This window comes from Asparagus officinalis, chromosome 4, assembly GCF_001876935.1.
Source record: "Asparagus officinalis chromosome 4, Aspof.V1, whole genome shotgun sequence".
Classification (NCBI taxonomy): Eukaryota; Viridiplantae; Streptophyta; class Magnoliopsida; order Asparagales; family Asparagaceae; genus Asparagus; species Asparagus officinalis.
Window position 1 is genome coordinate 49,928,337 of NC_033797.1, and position 17,898 is coordinate 49,946,234.

General features: G+C 36.4%; 1 protein-coding gene across 1 annotated transcript in view; it reads right to left on the reverse strand.

The window, feature by feature from the left end:
* LOC109838673 (pentatricopeptide repeat-containing protein At3g07290, mitochondrial) overlaps nt 311-17,898 on the reverse strand; it is a 22,718-nt gene continuing 5,130 nt past the window's right edge. Inside the window, exons 4-5 of the mRNA XM_020407097.1 lie at nt 16,203-17,892; nt 311-763 (exon numbers count right to left, since the gene is read on the reverse strand). Coding sequence (XP_020262686.1) covers nt 16,300-17,892 — 1,593 coding nt within the window. The 3' untranslated portion in view covers nt 311-763; nt 16,203-16,299. The remainder of the gene's footprint in view (nt 764-16,202; nt 17,893-17,898) is intronic.

The window sequence follows — 17,898 nt, forward strand, 5'->3', positions numbered from 1 at the left end:
GAGATTTCTTCAAATTAAAATAGTTAAGAGTGTTTCCTAAGCACAATAAGTGGCTGGTATTATCCTTTTACTACTTCAGAGATTTTATTAATTGAAACAGGTATTTAGATCATTTCGCATTTTGAAATAACCATATTATGAAGCTTTACTAAGAAAAGTGTAAAGACTACGGAGGATTGTTGCAATATATTTTATGTAAATATAAAATATTTCGCAATCAAGTTGCAAGAAAAAAAAAATAAGCCTAAAAGAAACAATAATTATATTTGACCACGTGTAGTGCAATACGGGTGCATCCAGCCTATTAAAATCATATCATACTCCATTTCTTTTTTATTTGTAGATAGGCAAATATAATACCAAAACCATACATCATAGTTCTAAAAAAAACTAAAGTTAAGGGATAGAACAGACATATCAGCAAAATATAGCAAGTTATGGTATAACTTGCATGGCGCTGACAAAGTGAACCTTATTACATGGGACATGAACAATAGTACATGAATTAATCATCAGCTGAGAACTCCGAGAATTACGGATAAAATTTCTCAGCAATAATAAAAATTTGCAACTGATCTGCCTAAATAAATTACATTACATTAGTGGGGCAAACCAACCCCAAAAGCCATCTATTTGGGTATGGGTTACAGGAAGCCGCCTTTCCAGCTATCAGCAGAGTGAAGGTAAATAGCTATATATACTGTCAGGTACAGCTTCATTATTATCAGCGTAAATCTCCCGACTAAACTCATCTCTAAGCCACCTGCACAACCAGTAAAAATCCATATGTTATCGCTCTATACGAAGAGGAGACACGTAGATAACCAGAAAACAAGCATATCAGGGGTTTCACAAACAAAAAGGTACGGATTAAAAAAAATGTTAGGCATGGGTCTTGTTTTGTTGGTGAAAGCAGTAGAAGACCAATTCATTCCCAAGTTACACAACCAAGGATCCAGCTTTTATTTCAAAAAATTGAAATTGATGTTCTCGCTTCAAAAAAGTTGTTTTCCCCCTCCCTGTTGCTGTTCTAAATGTGCGATATACTCTAATCTATGTAGATAGAGAATAGAGAAACATCATGGATTTCTTCAAAAAAGAAAGAGAAAGAAAACAACGAATTTAACAAACCTCTTCATTCTCTCACACAGAGTACCTCGATTTGTTTGGCAGACTAAAATGTTATGCCTTGTTTTCTTGGTAAATTTCCTTACCAATAGGAAGTACAGAACTAACACACATTTCTGGATGATCACATTATCTATCTAAACATAGATGGAATCATTCTAAGTAGAAGATATATTGTTGTGGGATCTTCATCTCTATAGAATAATTCTATATAAAGATAGCTACTGTGATCATCCAGGAATGCGAGAACGAGTCTGTACTTTCTAAGTGTCATCCAGAATTGCAAGATGAAGTCTGATACTGTGGTGGGATTTTCAAGTGATAAACCCTCCTGCCTCCTTCCCTCTCAATATTCATTAGTCCTCACAACTATATACACCCACTATATTCCTTGTCAGTAGACGTTACTTAGATTTCCCTCATGCCAAACACGGTAAACCCAAGCTTATAAGTAAGCCCTAAGAACTTTCTTCTTCACTGATCATCCCCATTCTCTCTCCCCAGCCCATTGAAAAGAAACTGCACCCAAGAAAGTGGGTAGCAAAAGGTACCTATCCAGGCCATAATCTGCTTTAGCTCTTCTACTGTAAACTCATACCTGAACAAAAGCTGATCCATACTTTCAGCGTGACTAACAAATTACTGACAACCATTCAGCACAGATCCTATCTTCTCAAGCCTATCTTTAGTCAAAGGGCCTCCTCCTAGCACCAATCTAGTCAATAAACCAAAAACCATCACGCACTGTGCTTTCATCATCGCGATCAGCTGATACAGTTTTGAGATTTTCACTTTAGTACGAATCACACAGCTCATAGTTTTCAGTTTACAAGTATCAATATTTCCCCACAACTGAAGCAAATACACTTTAATAAGCCTCTTCCACTGTCACAAATCTCCGACCCTTGCTCTCACATGTCAAATATCAAACATTTTCAAATATGCCTCATGAATCCATTTAATCCATGGAAAGCACTTTAACAATGTATATTCCATGCAATTTTAACCAAGGATGCAACATTCTAACACGTGGTAGAGACCTTAACCACCTGACTTATTTAGTTTGCACATTTTCACCCATGAAACAGGAGCTACTTAGTGGTAATCATTTCTTCCTCCCCATATGCATCTCCTACAAGCTACATCAATAGCTTTTAAGAACAAATTTAGGCAGCAAAAATCCACTTGTTAAAAAGACATGAAGCTTAAATAAAAAAAAGAATTAACCAAAGACAATATCCCAAAATAGGAGAATTTCGTAGCTGACCAACAATTGATTTTTGCCAAAATTTTGTCCAAGATAGGCTGACACTGAGATCTACTCAATTTTTCACTAGATAGAAACAAATCAAGATATTTTGCTGAAAAGACACCTTCAACAAAAACTAAATACTGAAGAACTGTTTGATGTCGCCTTCAATCCACCAATATGCCTTGTTGATCACTATTGTGTTGGTGGAGATGGTGAAATGCGGTTTTTGAGTCCGCATCGGATCACATTAGCACTTGGGCTTCGTTTAGTACGCAAGAAAGGGCTAGAACGGAATGCTAATTCCTACATACCACTCCTAAATATCAGACAAGCATTTCATACGTTAGAATGTCCATTCCGTAGAAATGCTCATTCTCACATTTTATAGGAATGATTCCCAAAGCAAAGTTAAGAATTGGGATTCTTACTTAAATGAGAATAAAAAGAGTATCATCATGCTCTGAAATAGTGATGTCAGACACTAACAGTGGTATCGGTCATCGCCAAGAACAGCAACCACTGTCAACGACATCGGTGTCCAAAAACTGATTTTTCTCTATTTCCCGCTTCATTTCTCTAATCGCACCAAAACATGTGAATGAGCATTACATTCTCACATTTAAACTCTTTCGTTCTTAAGTTGATGCCCGCTTAACGTGTTGGAGTATTTTGTTGGAAAGTTTGGGAAAAAGGTTACAACCAGTGGCGGTGGATACAACGTTCTGGTCGAAGTTGTGTATGTATGTGTCCTGGGTGGTGGTTTTGAACTTCAACCATGTTGCATGGTGTGTTAGTGATTGGTAAGTCTACATTATATGATACGGGTGTATATTCTTTTCGGAACTTAGTAATCCTCATGGGAACTTGAGAATAGATGATTATCATGGTAACTTGAGAATAGAGGTGTAAAACAACACAGTGGAACGCAGGTTGAAGCGTGGAACGAAACGGCGAATCGAAGAATCGAAGCACCCAGTTTTCAGCCCGTGAGTCGACTCAAACATGTACATGAGTCGACTCATCAGGTTGAGTCGATTCATGCCTGTCTTGAGTCGACTCACGAAACCCAGCCGTTTGTCACCAGTCTCTGACGAGTCGACTCATCTCAGTCATGAGTAGACTCATTGCTGGTTTTGTGTTTTGTCCAGTTTCGGACGAGTCGATTCATCTCAGTCGTGAGTCGACTCATCGAATGTTTCCTGGTTCTTTTGGGTTTCTGTTTGCACGAATTCCTGTTGGGTTTGAGCTTGGTTATTTACCATTTTACCATCCACGTTGTTACACATATATAAGGGATTGTTTTAGGATTCTAATCAAGCAGATATAAAAAGAGAGATTCTAATCAAGAGAGATTAGAGTTTAGAGAGAATTGAGAGTTTGTTCTCAATTCTAGTGAGATTGTGAGAAATATATTGTAATCTTTTCATACTCATAATCTAGAGAGGGTATTTTTCTTCGTCACTACTAAATTGTTCTTGTGTTTCTGTCATCCTCTTCTCAACCCACCTTTGATAATTTCGCGATCAAAGATGCTCGCACGACGACTCATATCAAGTTGATATCAGAACGATCAGACCCGGCAGAATGAGCATCATGTGTATAGTCCTGACTCGATCGCAATACAAGAAGCTAGACGAGATCCTTATTTCATTGGAAGGAGTCCAGAATTTAAGGAACAAGAAGATGACTGAAGGAGATAGTTCAGTAAGGCTAGATGCATTGGAGAAGCAGATAGAGATAATGGGTTCGACCATCGTGCAACTCGTCAATCTTGTCCAAGACAAAAGGAAACAAGGAGGAATCTTCTTCGAAAGGTAAGAAGAAACTTGTGAAGTCCGATAGAGAAGGCGAGGATTCTGATTCAGATGAGGAGGCCCGTATTGTTAAGTCTATTCCACACCAAGGGGGTAAGGGTTCTTACCAAAATTTAAAGATAGACTTCAAAATAAAGATTCCTGTTTATGATGGGAGTGTCAACGTCGAGAGGCTTGATGATTGGATCGAGCGGATGGAAACCTATTTCACACTCTACAGATATTCATCCAAGGAGAAGCTCGTATTCGCGATTTTGAAGCTTTCGGGGCATGCATTGACATGGTGAAAATCCTATTGCAAGCAGGAGAAGAAGACGGTATCGTGGAACAAGTTCAAAGAACTACTTAGAAAACAATTCTATCCGGTAGGGTTCCTCAAAGAACGATGGTACAAGTGATACAGCTTACGCTAAAGAATCAATCAAACCATTCAAGAATACACCACGGAGTTGCAACAACAGGCGATGGTCCTCAACATTGCGACAGAGGAATATTCTGTGTTTATGAAGTATATGACGGGATTGAGCGATTACATCCGGAAGGAGATGAAATTATTCACGGTAGAATCTATTGCAGAGGCGAGCATGAAGGTTATTGCCATCGAAGGCAAGCAAAAGAAGAGCAACGAAGCAAAAGGAGATGCAAAGCAAGTTAGAGGCGCGTCTAGTGGTTCTCAATCTGAGGAGAGAAAGAAGGATGATCCATGAAAAACAGGGTTGATTTATGGTCATTGCGAGAAGACATGGCATATAACTAATCAATACTGGGAAAAGTATCCTCATCTAAAGCCAAAGGGGTTGAAGAAGAAAGATGAAAAAAAAGCATACATGATAGCACAGGGTCTGAAGGAAGTCCCTGGGATGACAGAGCCCAACAGTAGTCTCAATCTTATGACAGGGAAANAAGACCCCCCGAGAGCAGCACTTTGTGATGAAGTTACAAATGAAGACCAGTTTGGTTGATACCATTGTTGATCCATGCAGCGAAAAGAATTTAATATCCGAGGCCTAAGCTGGGTTTAAAGACAGCCAAGCATCCGAAACCCTATCCATTAAGGTGGATTCAGAAGGAAACGAGACTAAGTGTAGTTGATCAATGCAATGTCAGATTTGCGCTCCACGAGTCGTATATTGACGAGATCACGTACGACGTCGTTTCATTGGATGTTTGTTAGGTTATACTAGGTAACCCGTACTTGTGGGATAGATATGTGATCTACGAAAGATGGGCTCAGAAGTACACATTCACCAAGGATGGTGAAAAATTCATATTTCGTTTGACGTCTCTTACGAGGGAGGCAAATTTAGCGACGGTGCCGCGAGCGAAGAGGCTAGTGAATGCAAGCAAGAAGTTCGTCTCGCTGTGCATTAGATTTCATGACGAGCCATCGAAAAGGAGTTGCATGTTGGAGCGGAAGACAACTACGATGAGGCGAGAAGCGAAGGAGTCGTTTCCAGTTGTACGTCGATATCTGATTCCTAGCAAACCCAGGTAGTGTAGGAAGGATGGAGGAGCTCGCGAGTTTCCTCAGCTAAAGTTCTAACTTGAATGAGACTTCAAGTTCCTAAAAAGGAAACCCATGATAGGGGTGTATCTTCTTTTCGAAACTTAACGATCATCATGGGAGCTTGAGGATGGATGATTCTCATGATAACTTAAGAATAGAGGTGTAAAACAATACAGTGAAACGCAAGTTGAATGGTGGAACAAAACGACGAATCAAAAAATCAAAGCACCTAATTTTTAACCTGTGAGTCGACTCAAACATGTACATGAGTCGACTCATCAAGTTGAGTCGACTCATGCCTGTCATGAGTCGACTCACGAAACCCAGCCGTTTGTCACCAGTCTCTGACGAGTAGACTTATCTTAGTCATGAGTGGACTCATTGTTGGTTTTGTGTTTTGTCCAGTTTCGGACGAGTCGACTCATCTCAATCGTGAGTCGACTCATCGAAGGTTTCCTGATTCATTTGGGTTTCTGTTTGCACGAATTCCTGTTGGGTTTGGGCTAGGTTATTTACCACTTTGTCATCCATATTACACATATATAAGGATTTGTATTAGGGTTTCTAATCAAGCAAACGTAAAAAGAGAGATTCTAATCAAGAGAGATTAGGGTTTAGAGAGAATTGAGAGTTTGTTCTCGATTCTTGTGAGATTGTGAGAGAACGATTGCAATCTTTTCATAATTCATACTCATAATCTAGAAAGGGTATTTTTCTTCGCCACTACTGAATTGTTCTTATGTTTCTGTCATCATCTTCTCAACTCATCTTTGATAATTCCACGATCAAAGGTGCTCACACGATGACTCGTATTATTATAAAGAGTTGCATAAACGAGAAAAGCTCCAACTGAAACAAACCACGTGTACAATCCCCCCCCGCCCCGAATGGAAAAAAAGTTCTAAACTTACCATCCAATAAAAGAGGACTGATCATCCTGCACCACCATCCCAAAGCACGCACACAGACACATGGAAAATAAGTACGTAAATTTTCTTTCTTCCACTAGCCACTTGGAGCTCAGCAAAGAATGCTAATATAAATATCTAACCGATACGTCATTATAGAATCTTATTTTAATAATACAACATGATTTTCAACTAAGAGACCATTATAAATAATAAATATAATGGTTAATCCATGAAAATGGTAAATACGATGTTTATAATCGACTCAGTTAAGTAAACATAATACATTGGAATGCTACTACTTCCATTGTTTTAAATATCCCTGACATGGCCCGATATATCCTTTTGCAGGGCTTGCCGCAACCGATATGGTTTTTAAATATCCTTTACCGCTTTTTGACTATTTTGAGTGATAAATCCTCGATATGGCCGATATATTAGCCGATATGTGGACCAATATATCTTTTTATATAGCTTGTTGCGAAATAATATACCATGTTTTGAATTTTTGGGCGAGATGTCAAGATTTCCCCATTATATCAAATGACATTTTACCCTAAAAAAACAGATCGAATGTTGCAACGTTGCTTTGCATTTTTGTTTGTTTTAGAAGGTTGATTAGTGATCCTAAACATATATTATTCATATTTTGTATGCTTAAATTTTATTACATATGTTAAGATTACATTTTAATGCATTATACTATGTATGCAAACATTCATTATGGCATTCCGATATTTACCACATATCCCCGATATTTTCCCGATATCCGCAATCCGATATGAATTTTGGCCATCCGATATTTCCCCGATATCCGATATTTAAAACCTTGACTACTTCCTTTGACAAAAAGTGATATCGATAAAAGGAAGTTGATAGCGAACAAAAACTTGCTTGTATGATTCAAGTCTCTCTTTCAGATATCTGTCGTAGTGGTTTGACAATTTCATATTCGGAAGTAACACATTTTCTATCAACATCTTATAAGATTTAAATTGACTAGAATATTTTAAAAGTTAATAAAGACTATGGGCATTGTTTTGGTATGTACATCGACTTCTCATGTAATAGTATCAAGCTGAATAGTTAATGAAGCAGTAATTTCCAAAGAAAAATGGTTTCTTTAACAATTTTAACATAATGAGTAACTAGTCAATGAAATTCTAAACAAATTAATTCTAATTATTTTCATTTACTTCCTTATTGTGTTTTGAAGTTAAGTTCCATATTATATGATTTTTGTCAATTTATGTGGTTATATGATATGCAATTCTAATTAAAACCAATCTGAGAATGTTGTAGCACATATTATCATGATATATTAACTCAATATTTTCTTAGACGTAAATACTTTTGCTTGTTATATGTTAATCTAAAGGCTTATTGCGGATAGACTCCCTCTAGTATCGCCCATTTGCGGAGCGGATAGCAGTGCCCGCCCCCCTCCCCGCCCCCCCTCCAAAAAAAAGTTCTATTGGTGTCGGATACACCGCTAACTTAGCTCCCCCCCTTTAAGAGTAAAAAAGATTATCAGTTGGGGGAGTCCACTTAGGGGCTGTTTGGTTGTTTTCCGAAAAAAATCAGAAATGGAAATGTCACATTTCATTTGCTTTCATCACATTTGAAGACATTTCCCAGTTTTCTTTTTTTCTGTTTGTTTCGCAAAGAAATCACCCCATTTCACCGTCATGTCACACTAAAAACAAAAAAAGCCGCAATAGTAACAGTAGAATAGATTTCCATTTCTTATTTTTGTTTGTGAACAAAAAAAGAGAAATATAGGTCAGCTGCAATAGTAACAGTAAAATCAGCATTTAAATAATCTGTTTTATTCTCTTATACTATTTCAACAGTGCTTTTATTAATTAAAGATTCAGTGACATTTCCAAGTGTTTTCAGAGGTTTTTGGTGTGAAAACACATTTCTTAAAATTTGACATGGCATCCTACGTGGCATCCCCCTTTTCTTAAAAATCAAAATGAAACAAACATGTGAAATGGAAAACGATTGAAACCAAAATCTGAGGTGGCAGGGGGGATTTCCTCAAAGGTGACATGGCGGGGGTGTTTCTCATTTTTTTTGGGCAAACAAACAGCCCATTAAACCAAATAACCAACAGAACTGTAAGGGGTCTATCTGCCTCTTTAACTTTTTTTGACACTTTCGAGAGAAAAAATTATGTAGGGGTTTGTCTGCACAATTGAAACTACAAGGGTTATGTCCACAATTAATACTAATATACCAAATACATTTACTGTTGATCTGTTAGTTAATATATTTATCAAACTAACACACAAACATTATGTGTGCCTTCACATGTCCTTACGCATGCATGCATGCTCAAACTATAGCACCACACATAAGGGTAAGCAAACGGTAGCTCGGTTAGTTTTTACAAAGGCCGTACTAAACCGTTATATATTTGAAACCATACCGGACCAAACCGTTATTAGTTCATTCAGTTTAGTTTATTCAGTTTGGACTTGGACTAGTTTAATCCGGGGAAAGTCTATTATCATCAATAGACGCTATAAAGAAATCGGTGAAAGAAAAATGCGGATTTAAATATCATCAATTAAAGAATGATACAAACTAATTGAAACAATAAACAATCTAAGGAAACAAGAAAGAAATCTGTGGATTAATGAAAAAAAAGAATAGTCTATGTTAAAAAAAATTGAGAGAGCGATCGTTTGGTTTGGTTTGTTCGGGTTGAAATTTTCTTAAACCAAACTGACATGAACGTATTTTCAAACCAAACCAAATCATCAAAGTTCGGTTGGTTCAGTCGGTTTAATCAGTTTAAGCCAATTAACGATCACCCCTATCCCACGCACACACACATGTATGTCGGGGGTTGCCTTTAATTATACCGTCTGAATTTCAAGAAAAAAATATGTTGTTATGCTTTACAAGCGAAACGCAAGGTCCAGGCGATGAGGTCTTATATTGCTTGAGGCGAGAAATGCTAAAAAAGGCGATCCCAGATTGAACAAAAGCAATGAATTGCTATAAAAATTACAATTAATTGTGCAGAAAAATATTACTAATAAGGGACTATTTGGTTGCACATTTTGACCATGTAGAAGGATGGAAAGTGTAAAAATGCGGGCCTTAGTGTCAACTTTCTTCCTTTTCAAATATTTGTTTGTAATTGTAACAATAGGATAAAGTGTTGGGGTATGCCGATGTGTCTAGGTAAAGGCAATTCACCAAATAAGAACCGATTTTAGCATAAAACTAACATGTTGTTTTAGAATATTTAATTAAAAATTAAACTTCTCACTTATCCATTGTTAGTGCTACCTCTCTCTATCATTTCCTTTTTTTACTTCTTTTTTCCCTCCGCTCTTGCCATTTGCGATACATGACAGCGAAAATTTTTTTGCTAGTAAAAGATTGTTGCTTACAAGGGTTTTCACCTTGCTTGAGGTTAAAATTTTCACATTTTTCTACCATCTGTAGATCCCTTTTAAATTTCTTTCACTTTTTTGGACTTCTCCTTTCAATTAACTTGGTTTAGGTGGGATATTTTATGATTTCAAGTTTATGCATGATAGATCTGTGCGAGAACAGAGCATTAAGGTAGATTTATAGCAACATCTACTGCTTGAAAATTTAATCTGTGAAATAAACGAGGTAACACTATTTTTTTGCATAAGTTGTTATTTTTATTTGGGTAGAACATGAATCCATAAAATAGAAAAAGATTTAATGTGTAAATACACAATCAATTTTGTGTCTTGATTAATCGTGTGGCTTCTATTCTCTAATTTGTAAAATTGTAGGGTAAATTTTATTGCTATACACTTTTGAGTCTATGCTTGCAATTATTTATCTCACATTTTGGAGTCTATGTTTGCAATTTCTTTTAATAGCACTTTATAATGTTTTAATTGTTTTCAAGAAAGCAACAGTGTGATGTCTCGCGTATCTATTGTTCTAATATTTTGCAGTATGGATTTTTTAGTCATTTGCACGTACTAATACTGAAATTTATGTCACCCTATGCAATTGTTCTTGCACTATTCTTTTCATATAATCACCTTATTATGGTTCTATTGTTTAAATATTTGATTTCTTAGGGATCATGTTAGAACAAATTTTCAAAACAGCCTCAAATTTTTTTTTTTAAATCAACCCTTTTTTTTACCAAAATCGACCCGGTTTTTACCACGTGGGCTTAATGACGTTCCTAAACAGTCGGGGTTGGCAACCCCGACTGTTTAGGAGAGTGTTAAACCTTAATTAATGTCCTTAAATCCGAAATTTACATGTCCTAAACAGTCGGGGTTGTCAACCCCGACTGTTTAGGAACGTCATTAAGCCCACGTGGCAAAAACCGGGTCGATTTTGGTAAATAAAAAAAAACTGGGTTGATTTTGAATAATAAAAATCTTTTTGAGGCTGTTTTGAAAATTTGTTCATCATGTTATAATGTACTCTAAGCTTGAATATATATTACTTTATTAGGATAAATTTTTTTTTACTTTTACAATAGTTCTTGCTTTCAAAAATTAATTAGCTTCCTACAATATATGAAAAAGATGGACATAAATGAAGTTGTGCATAGGATGAACAATGCTGCTACAGTTATTACTGTACAAGTCATGATAATGGTATTCATATGCCAATATCAATATCGACCACTTAGAAGACGTAACATCCCTCATCATCCTTTACATGTACGAGACTTAAGACCGACATTCACACATGCGACGTATATTGGATGCTAGTACATCAAGTTGTTAAGACTATCTCAAGATGCATATTAGACCATTTATGAACTTAGCTCCAATGATGAGAGATAGGAGCTTGTTGAAGGACAAGATCCTTGTTCCTATAGAAGAACAATTAACAACATTCATCTATATATAATGGGACACAAGTCCAAAAGTAGGACCTACATACTTGACTTTATACGTTCCAGGCAACCAATTAACAGATATTTTAATAAAGGTCTAGGAGCTATTTTCCTCTTCGAAATAGGTTCATAAAACAAGCCCCAAATGAAACTCTAGCAAAAATTACAGAATCCAGTCAATGGTTTCAATTTTTCAGGGTAAGTTAACTATATTAATTCCAAAAACACTTGTAGCTATTCTATGAAGATATTACTAATTAGGATCTCGAATGATGTCTTTTATTTAGGATTATGTTGTTCTAATAGATGGAACAAATGTAGATGCACCAATGTCAACTAAAGATGCTCCTAGATTTAGATGATGCAAAGGGATCATACAAAATATTTTGGCTGCAGTAACACCAAACAAAGGATTCACATGTCATGACTGGTTGCGAGGGAGCTGCAAATAATTTCACAATTCTTAAGAATGCACTATCATTAGCCCCTCCAAATAGCTTAAGAATCTTCGAGGGTAAAGCATAAACAAAACTTCGATTGAAATAATAAATTAGTTAATATACTAGTAGGATATATAACGTAATAATGCACTTAATAATCTATATTGCATGGTAATACTATTTATGTGATGCCTGGTACCCAACCATAATAGGATGCTTCTTATCGGGGTGTACAGTATCACTTGAAAATATAAACTTAAAGAATTCCTAAGAGAGTTATTCAATCTTTGCAATTCATCACTTTGTAGTAAGATAGAGTGCATATTTGGAATCTTGAAGAATCGATTCAAGATTCTGTCTGCTAAACCTCATCATCGTTTCCCAAGTCAAGTAAACATTGTAATTGCATGTACCATTTTATATAATTATATATATTGCTATTGTCGATCCGAACAATTAGTTCTTGAACAAGGTTATACATGTACATGAGGATGGAGATATCCTAAATAAAGATGCATCCATAGTTGATTTCACACAACAAATGACTCAACGAGAACAACTCGATACACTAGAAGAGTGGAAGTCATGCAGAGATCAAATTGCATATGAAATGTAGGTTGAATATTGTCATTGACATAGTCAAGGAGTTATGTATGAGACTCTTTTTTGACATTTATATGCAATGTTTACAACATGCTATGTTAGGTTGCTATATGTGGAATTTAAACTTTTGTTATTGATTTGTAGGATTTGAACATGTGTGCAATGTGGTATGCAATGTTGCTATTTGTAGATTTTAAACTTTAGCTGTGTTTTGTAGGATTTGAACATGTATGCTCACTTGTGTGTAATGATATTTCTTAGCATATATCAGAGAGATGGATGCATTTTTGCTATTTGTGAGATTTGATGATTGAGCATATTGTGACAATTTTTTTTCTTTTAACAATATTTTTTCAAGCAAGTACAAATAATCAACACAGTTCATTTAGTCCTGGATTTTATTCTCAAACTACAGATAATCAAGAGAGTAGAAATTCAAATACTGCACTACATGAAAATAGACCTACAGGAAGAATGTCCTAAATTCCATTTGAATTTAATTTTTTCCAAAACACCTATGTCTGGATATGGTTCTTTCCAAACTCCTATATCAAATATGATGCCTCCTACTAATGCTCCTGGACCGATGCAATTTTTAAACGAAACACCAATGCCACAAAGGAGACCACAAAGTTCACCCAAAAGCAAAATGTCAAGATCATTATTATTTAAAACTCCCTCATCTGAAGCTAGTGGTGGATCTAAGATGGCGACTCGTGAACAAGATGAGGAAGTTTTCGTCCCCTTCAAAATAGCTTAATTAAAACATGAAAGGGGAGAAAGCTGGGAACATCAAATTGGATGAGGAGCTTATGATTTCCTCATTCATTTATTGGCTAATGAGCTAGGAATGGTAGAAAACATGACAAGGTTATGTGGAGTAGGGCATTCAATAATGCGGCTAAAGTATAAAGTCACAAATTTAGTTAGTCATTTACTAAGCACAATGTGAGCAACCGCTAAATAACTCTCCGAAATCATTACCTAGACATGCGAAAATGTCATGAAATCAATGGCTCCGGTTGGAATGAAGAAACAAAAAACAATAAAACTTGATATACGTGTTTATAGCACATAGGCAAGGGTAATAATGTCTTACTTTTCCATATTTAAAATTAATTTAAAATATTAAGAAATGATATTAGACACAGTTGTTGTATCTGATCTAGACAGATACAACTGCTACTATATCTGTGAACAGATACAGATGTTGTATTTATTCTGTTATATCTATTCATAGATACAACAATTGTATTTGCAGCAGATACAACTACTATATCTGTGACTGTGAACAAATACAGAAGCAATTGTATTTGTTGATAGATATAGCAACGCCTGTATCTGTACAGAACAGATACAACATCAGCTGTATCTTCTCTGCTGAACAGATACAACTGCTGTTGTATCTGCTCACGGTTACAGTTGCTGTATTTGTACATAATAGATACAATGTATATTTCAAATATGACAAATTTTCTTGATAAAGTAGCGAATCACATGAGCAATTAAAGAGGGAAATCAATGTTATAGTGCAAAATTGACCGAGAGCATGTATTCTCTTTGTCAAATCATGCAACATGTATTTGATCATGTACTCGATCATCTATATGATTATGAGAAGCAAGCTACGCTATTCACGATGAAGCCATTGGAATCTCAAGTGGCTTGGATAAATAACCAGGTCTTAGAGTATAGCTTGGACGGTAATATTTGGGGATGATATTAACAAGGTTTCAAACTAGGGATGAGCTTATGGATAGAAGATAACACCTTTTGTTGAATGATTTGGAGATTTCGGACTTTACTGTAGGCTTTGATTTATTTTTCTTGCTTTTATTGTGGGTTGGATTATTTAATACGTTGTAGTATTTTGTCATGGGAACTTTATGTGCTATGTAGTTTGAGACATGCATGCACTATCTTAAAATGTCTTTTTGGAGTAAAACTTCGATGTCAAGTGGTAGTGACATCTCTGGTCGTTGTATTTGGGAATTAACTAAGGTTTCTACCAAGATGCAAATGTTTGTTTATCTTTTATGGTGCAACGAAATCCATTATATGTTCATCATATTATGTTTATTTTTATCTAGTAATAGTGAAAATATTGTGGTTGTGATGAACATTGTGGTTGCACTATCTTAGGTGAAGCCATCAAATTTCATACTAGCTATGTGATTGTGAAATATTGTTAAACATTATGGATTTTGAAAATTGGATTAAATAACTTCTTAATAGAATATGTTGATCATAACAATTTGTTATTTGGTTTTTCGTCTTTTTAGAGAGGTAACCTCACATATGACAGCGTTAGCAATATGATCCTTTTGAGTGAGGACCACATAGCAACCACTTTCCAAAGTTACATTATGCAAACCAAACAAACACTTTATGATTCCACGTGGAATTCAAACCAAACAAAGAAAAATGTTAAAGTGAAAATGATGACCACTTGACATCAGCTTTCCAAGTTAGTATTGCAAATACAAATGTTTACATGAACCATATGGCCCCTAAATCACACGAGGCAAATCAATCAACCAAATATTAATACTAACTAGTAGCAACTAACATAGAAAAGCTGAGACTCTTTCTCGGCGAAGAACCATTTAAAGATGTCAAGATGTTCAATACAATACTCTGATAAGAAGGAAATGTTCTATCTCTTTGGATCTCCATCTCTAAGATATTTCCCTCTTCATCGCATCATGAACATATGTTGATAAAATGCCCATACGACAAGCCTCGCTTCAAAACAAAGATGTAAGGATAGCCTTCCAACTCACCGGTACATACCATTTATAAAAGATTCACCCAGATAACAGCAAGAAAGGAAGATATATTTATTAAATAACAATTAGAAAATTATGTGAAGATCTTTCAGAAGGTCTACTTTGAGTTATTTTCGAGACTATAGACGAATATACTTGGGAATCTAAATGTTGCTATGTTAATATGACATCTAACTGTTGCTCCCCTCTTTTGAGTAATTTTTGAGACTATAGAGGGATATATTTGGAAATTATAAGGGCTGTTTGTAAGGGCTTGTGCTCGATTATTTCTTACACATGAGAATTTTAAGGTCTGCTGCTTTTTTATTTTATTTTCTTTTATTTATTTTGTGCCTACAAAGGCTTGTACTTGGGGAGATCTATACTTGGCGAACATTAGCTAGTTTGAATCAAGCTCAAAATATGTGTTCTAGATTTAAACTGTCCAATAATATAATATATGTTTTCATAGATCAATAAGGTTGAACAGGGGCTGATTTGAAGGGTATATGAGGCATTAGACAGAAACACAATTGAGGATATCCAAAATTCTAGAATGAAAGGGAACATAAAGAGAGAGAACAAAAACATAAGAAACAGTGAGAACAGGTTCTTTGAAGAATGAAACACTCCTTAAACTGTGAATCCCTTTTTTTTTAAAGAACTGGTAATAACATCAAGCTTAAGAATAAACGAGCTACCATGAGCAGCTTATGCCACACACAATAGTCAAACAGATGAGGGGATAAGAAAGAGAAGTTATATACATCCAGATGGCGAAGATATAAATCTGTGTTTGTGGTTAAAAAATTAATCATACGAAAAAAATTAACACCAACTATTGTTTTTGCTTATGGTCGAACAAATAAATATCTAATAGCAAGGTAAGCAACTTAATTGGTTTGCAGTTGACAGTACCTGACTCAGCTGAGGCAACATGAGATGCTGGAAGACAAAGTTTTGTAGGAATCATGACTTTGAGCATCATTTGTCCAAGAGTAACCAGCATCACAAGCTAACCTGTATTGTTAAATTTCTTCATTGTGTACATCGTTGGTAAGTAGCCATTTCGATACATTTCACTGATCCAGCTCTCAGCCTCCTTTCTGTTTCTCTGTTTGCAAAAACCATGTACCATAATGTCATAAGTCCAAAGGTTCGGTTGATAACCCTTCTTCTGGATCCTAGAAAACAAGTTGCATGCACAGTCCATCCGCCCTGCCATACTCAAACCCCTCAACAACATGTTGTATGTGTAAATATCAACCGGAAAAGATTTTTCAATATCTTCTTCTACATTGTTCAAATCGCCCTTCATCCTAATCCCTCCTGAAAATGCTACAATAATCTCACCAAGCGATAATCTCAATCCTGCTATTCCTCCTCTGCTTCCTTCTGCCTTCTTGTAGTCGACCCAAGCCCTCAGAAGTTCTTTACCCTTTAAAGTGTGAAGCAAGAGCACATTACAGATAAATGCAGAAATGGGCCGACCCGTCTCCCAAAAATCTTCAAGAACTTTTATAACGGTATCATAGTCCCTCGCAGAGCACAAGGCGAGCACAAGTTCCTCATAGCACTGAAGGCTTGGGACCATTCCCTTGCCCTTCATCTCCTTCCAGGATTCTAATGCTATCTCAACATGTTCTGCTTCACAAAGACCTGCAATGAAAATATTGTACAGCTTCGTGTTGGGCTCTCTTTCCCGACCTATATGGGAAAAGAAGTCCATAGCATTGCTTATCCTCCCGCTCTTTAGATATCCCCGAAGCAAGATAATCTTAGTATCCAGAGTTGCCTTGACACCCGACCTCTCCATCCGGCTAAAAACTTCCATAGCCATTTCAAGCCTTTTGACGTGAGCAGCCCCATCAATAAAGTAATTGTAAAAGGTCCTCATATCTGACTCTTTGATATCCGATTTCTTGTTCAGCAGTTCTAACTGCTTGTTTAGAAGACCCAGAACCTCCTCAAACTTTCCCATCTCACATAAGCTACCAACAACAGCTAGATACAGATTCCTGGTCGGGGTATGCCCAGACTCTTGCATCTGAATTATTAGCTCAGGAAGCACATCTACCTTCCCTAATGAAATGAATGCTCGAATCAAACCAGTGTAAACAAAACTATACCTAGACAATTCAACATCTCCTCCACCGAAGATATGCCGAATGGACCAAGCCTTCTCCAACTCTCCTTGCTTGCAGAGAGTCGTTATACATCGGGCCAAAACTGCTGTAGTTGGCTTCACCGCCCTCTCTCGTGCACCCTCGAGCAATTCATGAAGCTTGTTAAGCTTCTGCTCTCTACAAAGCATATTGGCGAGAATACTAAAAGCCTGCTTCCCAGGGAAATAGCCCTCCTGCAATGACTCCTCCAAAACTTGACACACCTCCTCGACCGATCCATTCCTGCAAAGAGCAGTCATCAAATGATTATAAACCCACTTGCTCGGCGAGATACCAAGCTCTCTCCTTGAACGATAGAGCTCAAGCGCAACGTCAACCATCCCTGCCTTACAAAAGAAGCACAACGCGGCATTCATTGTTCCCCTAGTCGGAACGATCCCCTCCTCCATCATCTCCACCAAAACATCATAGGCCTCTACTAGCTGATT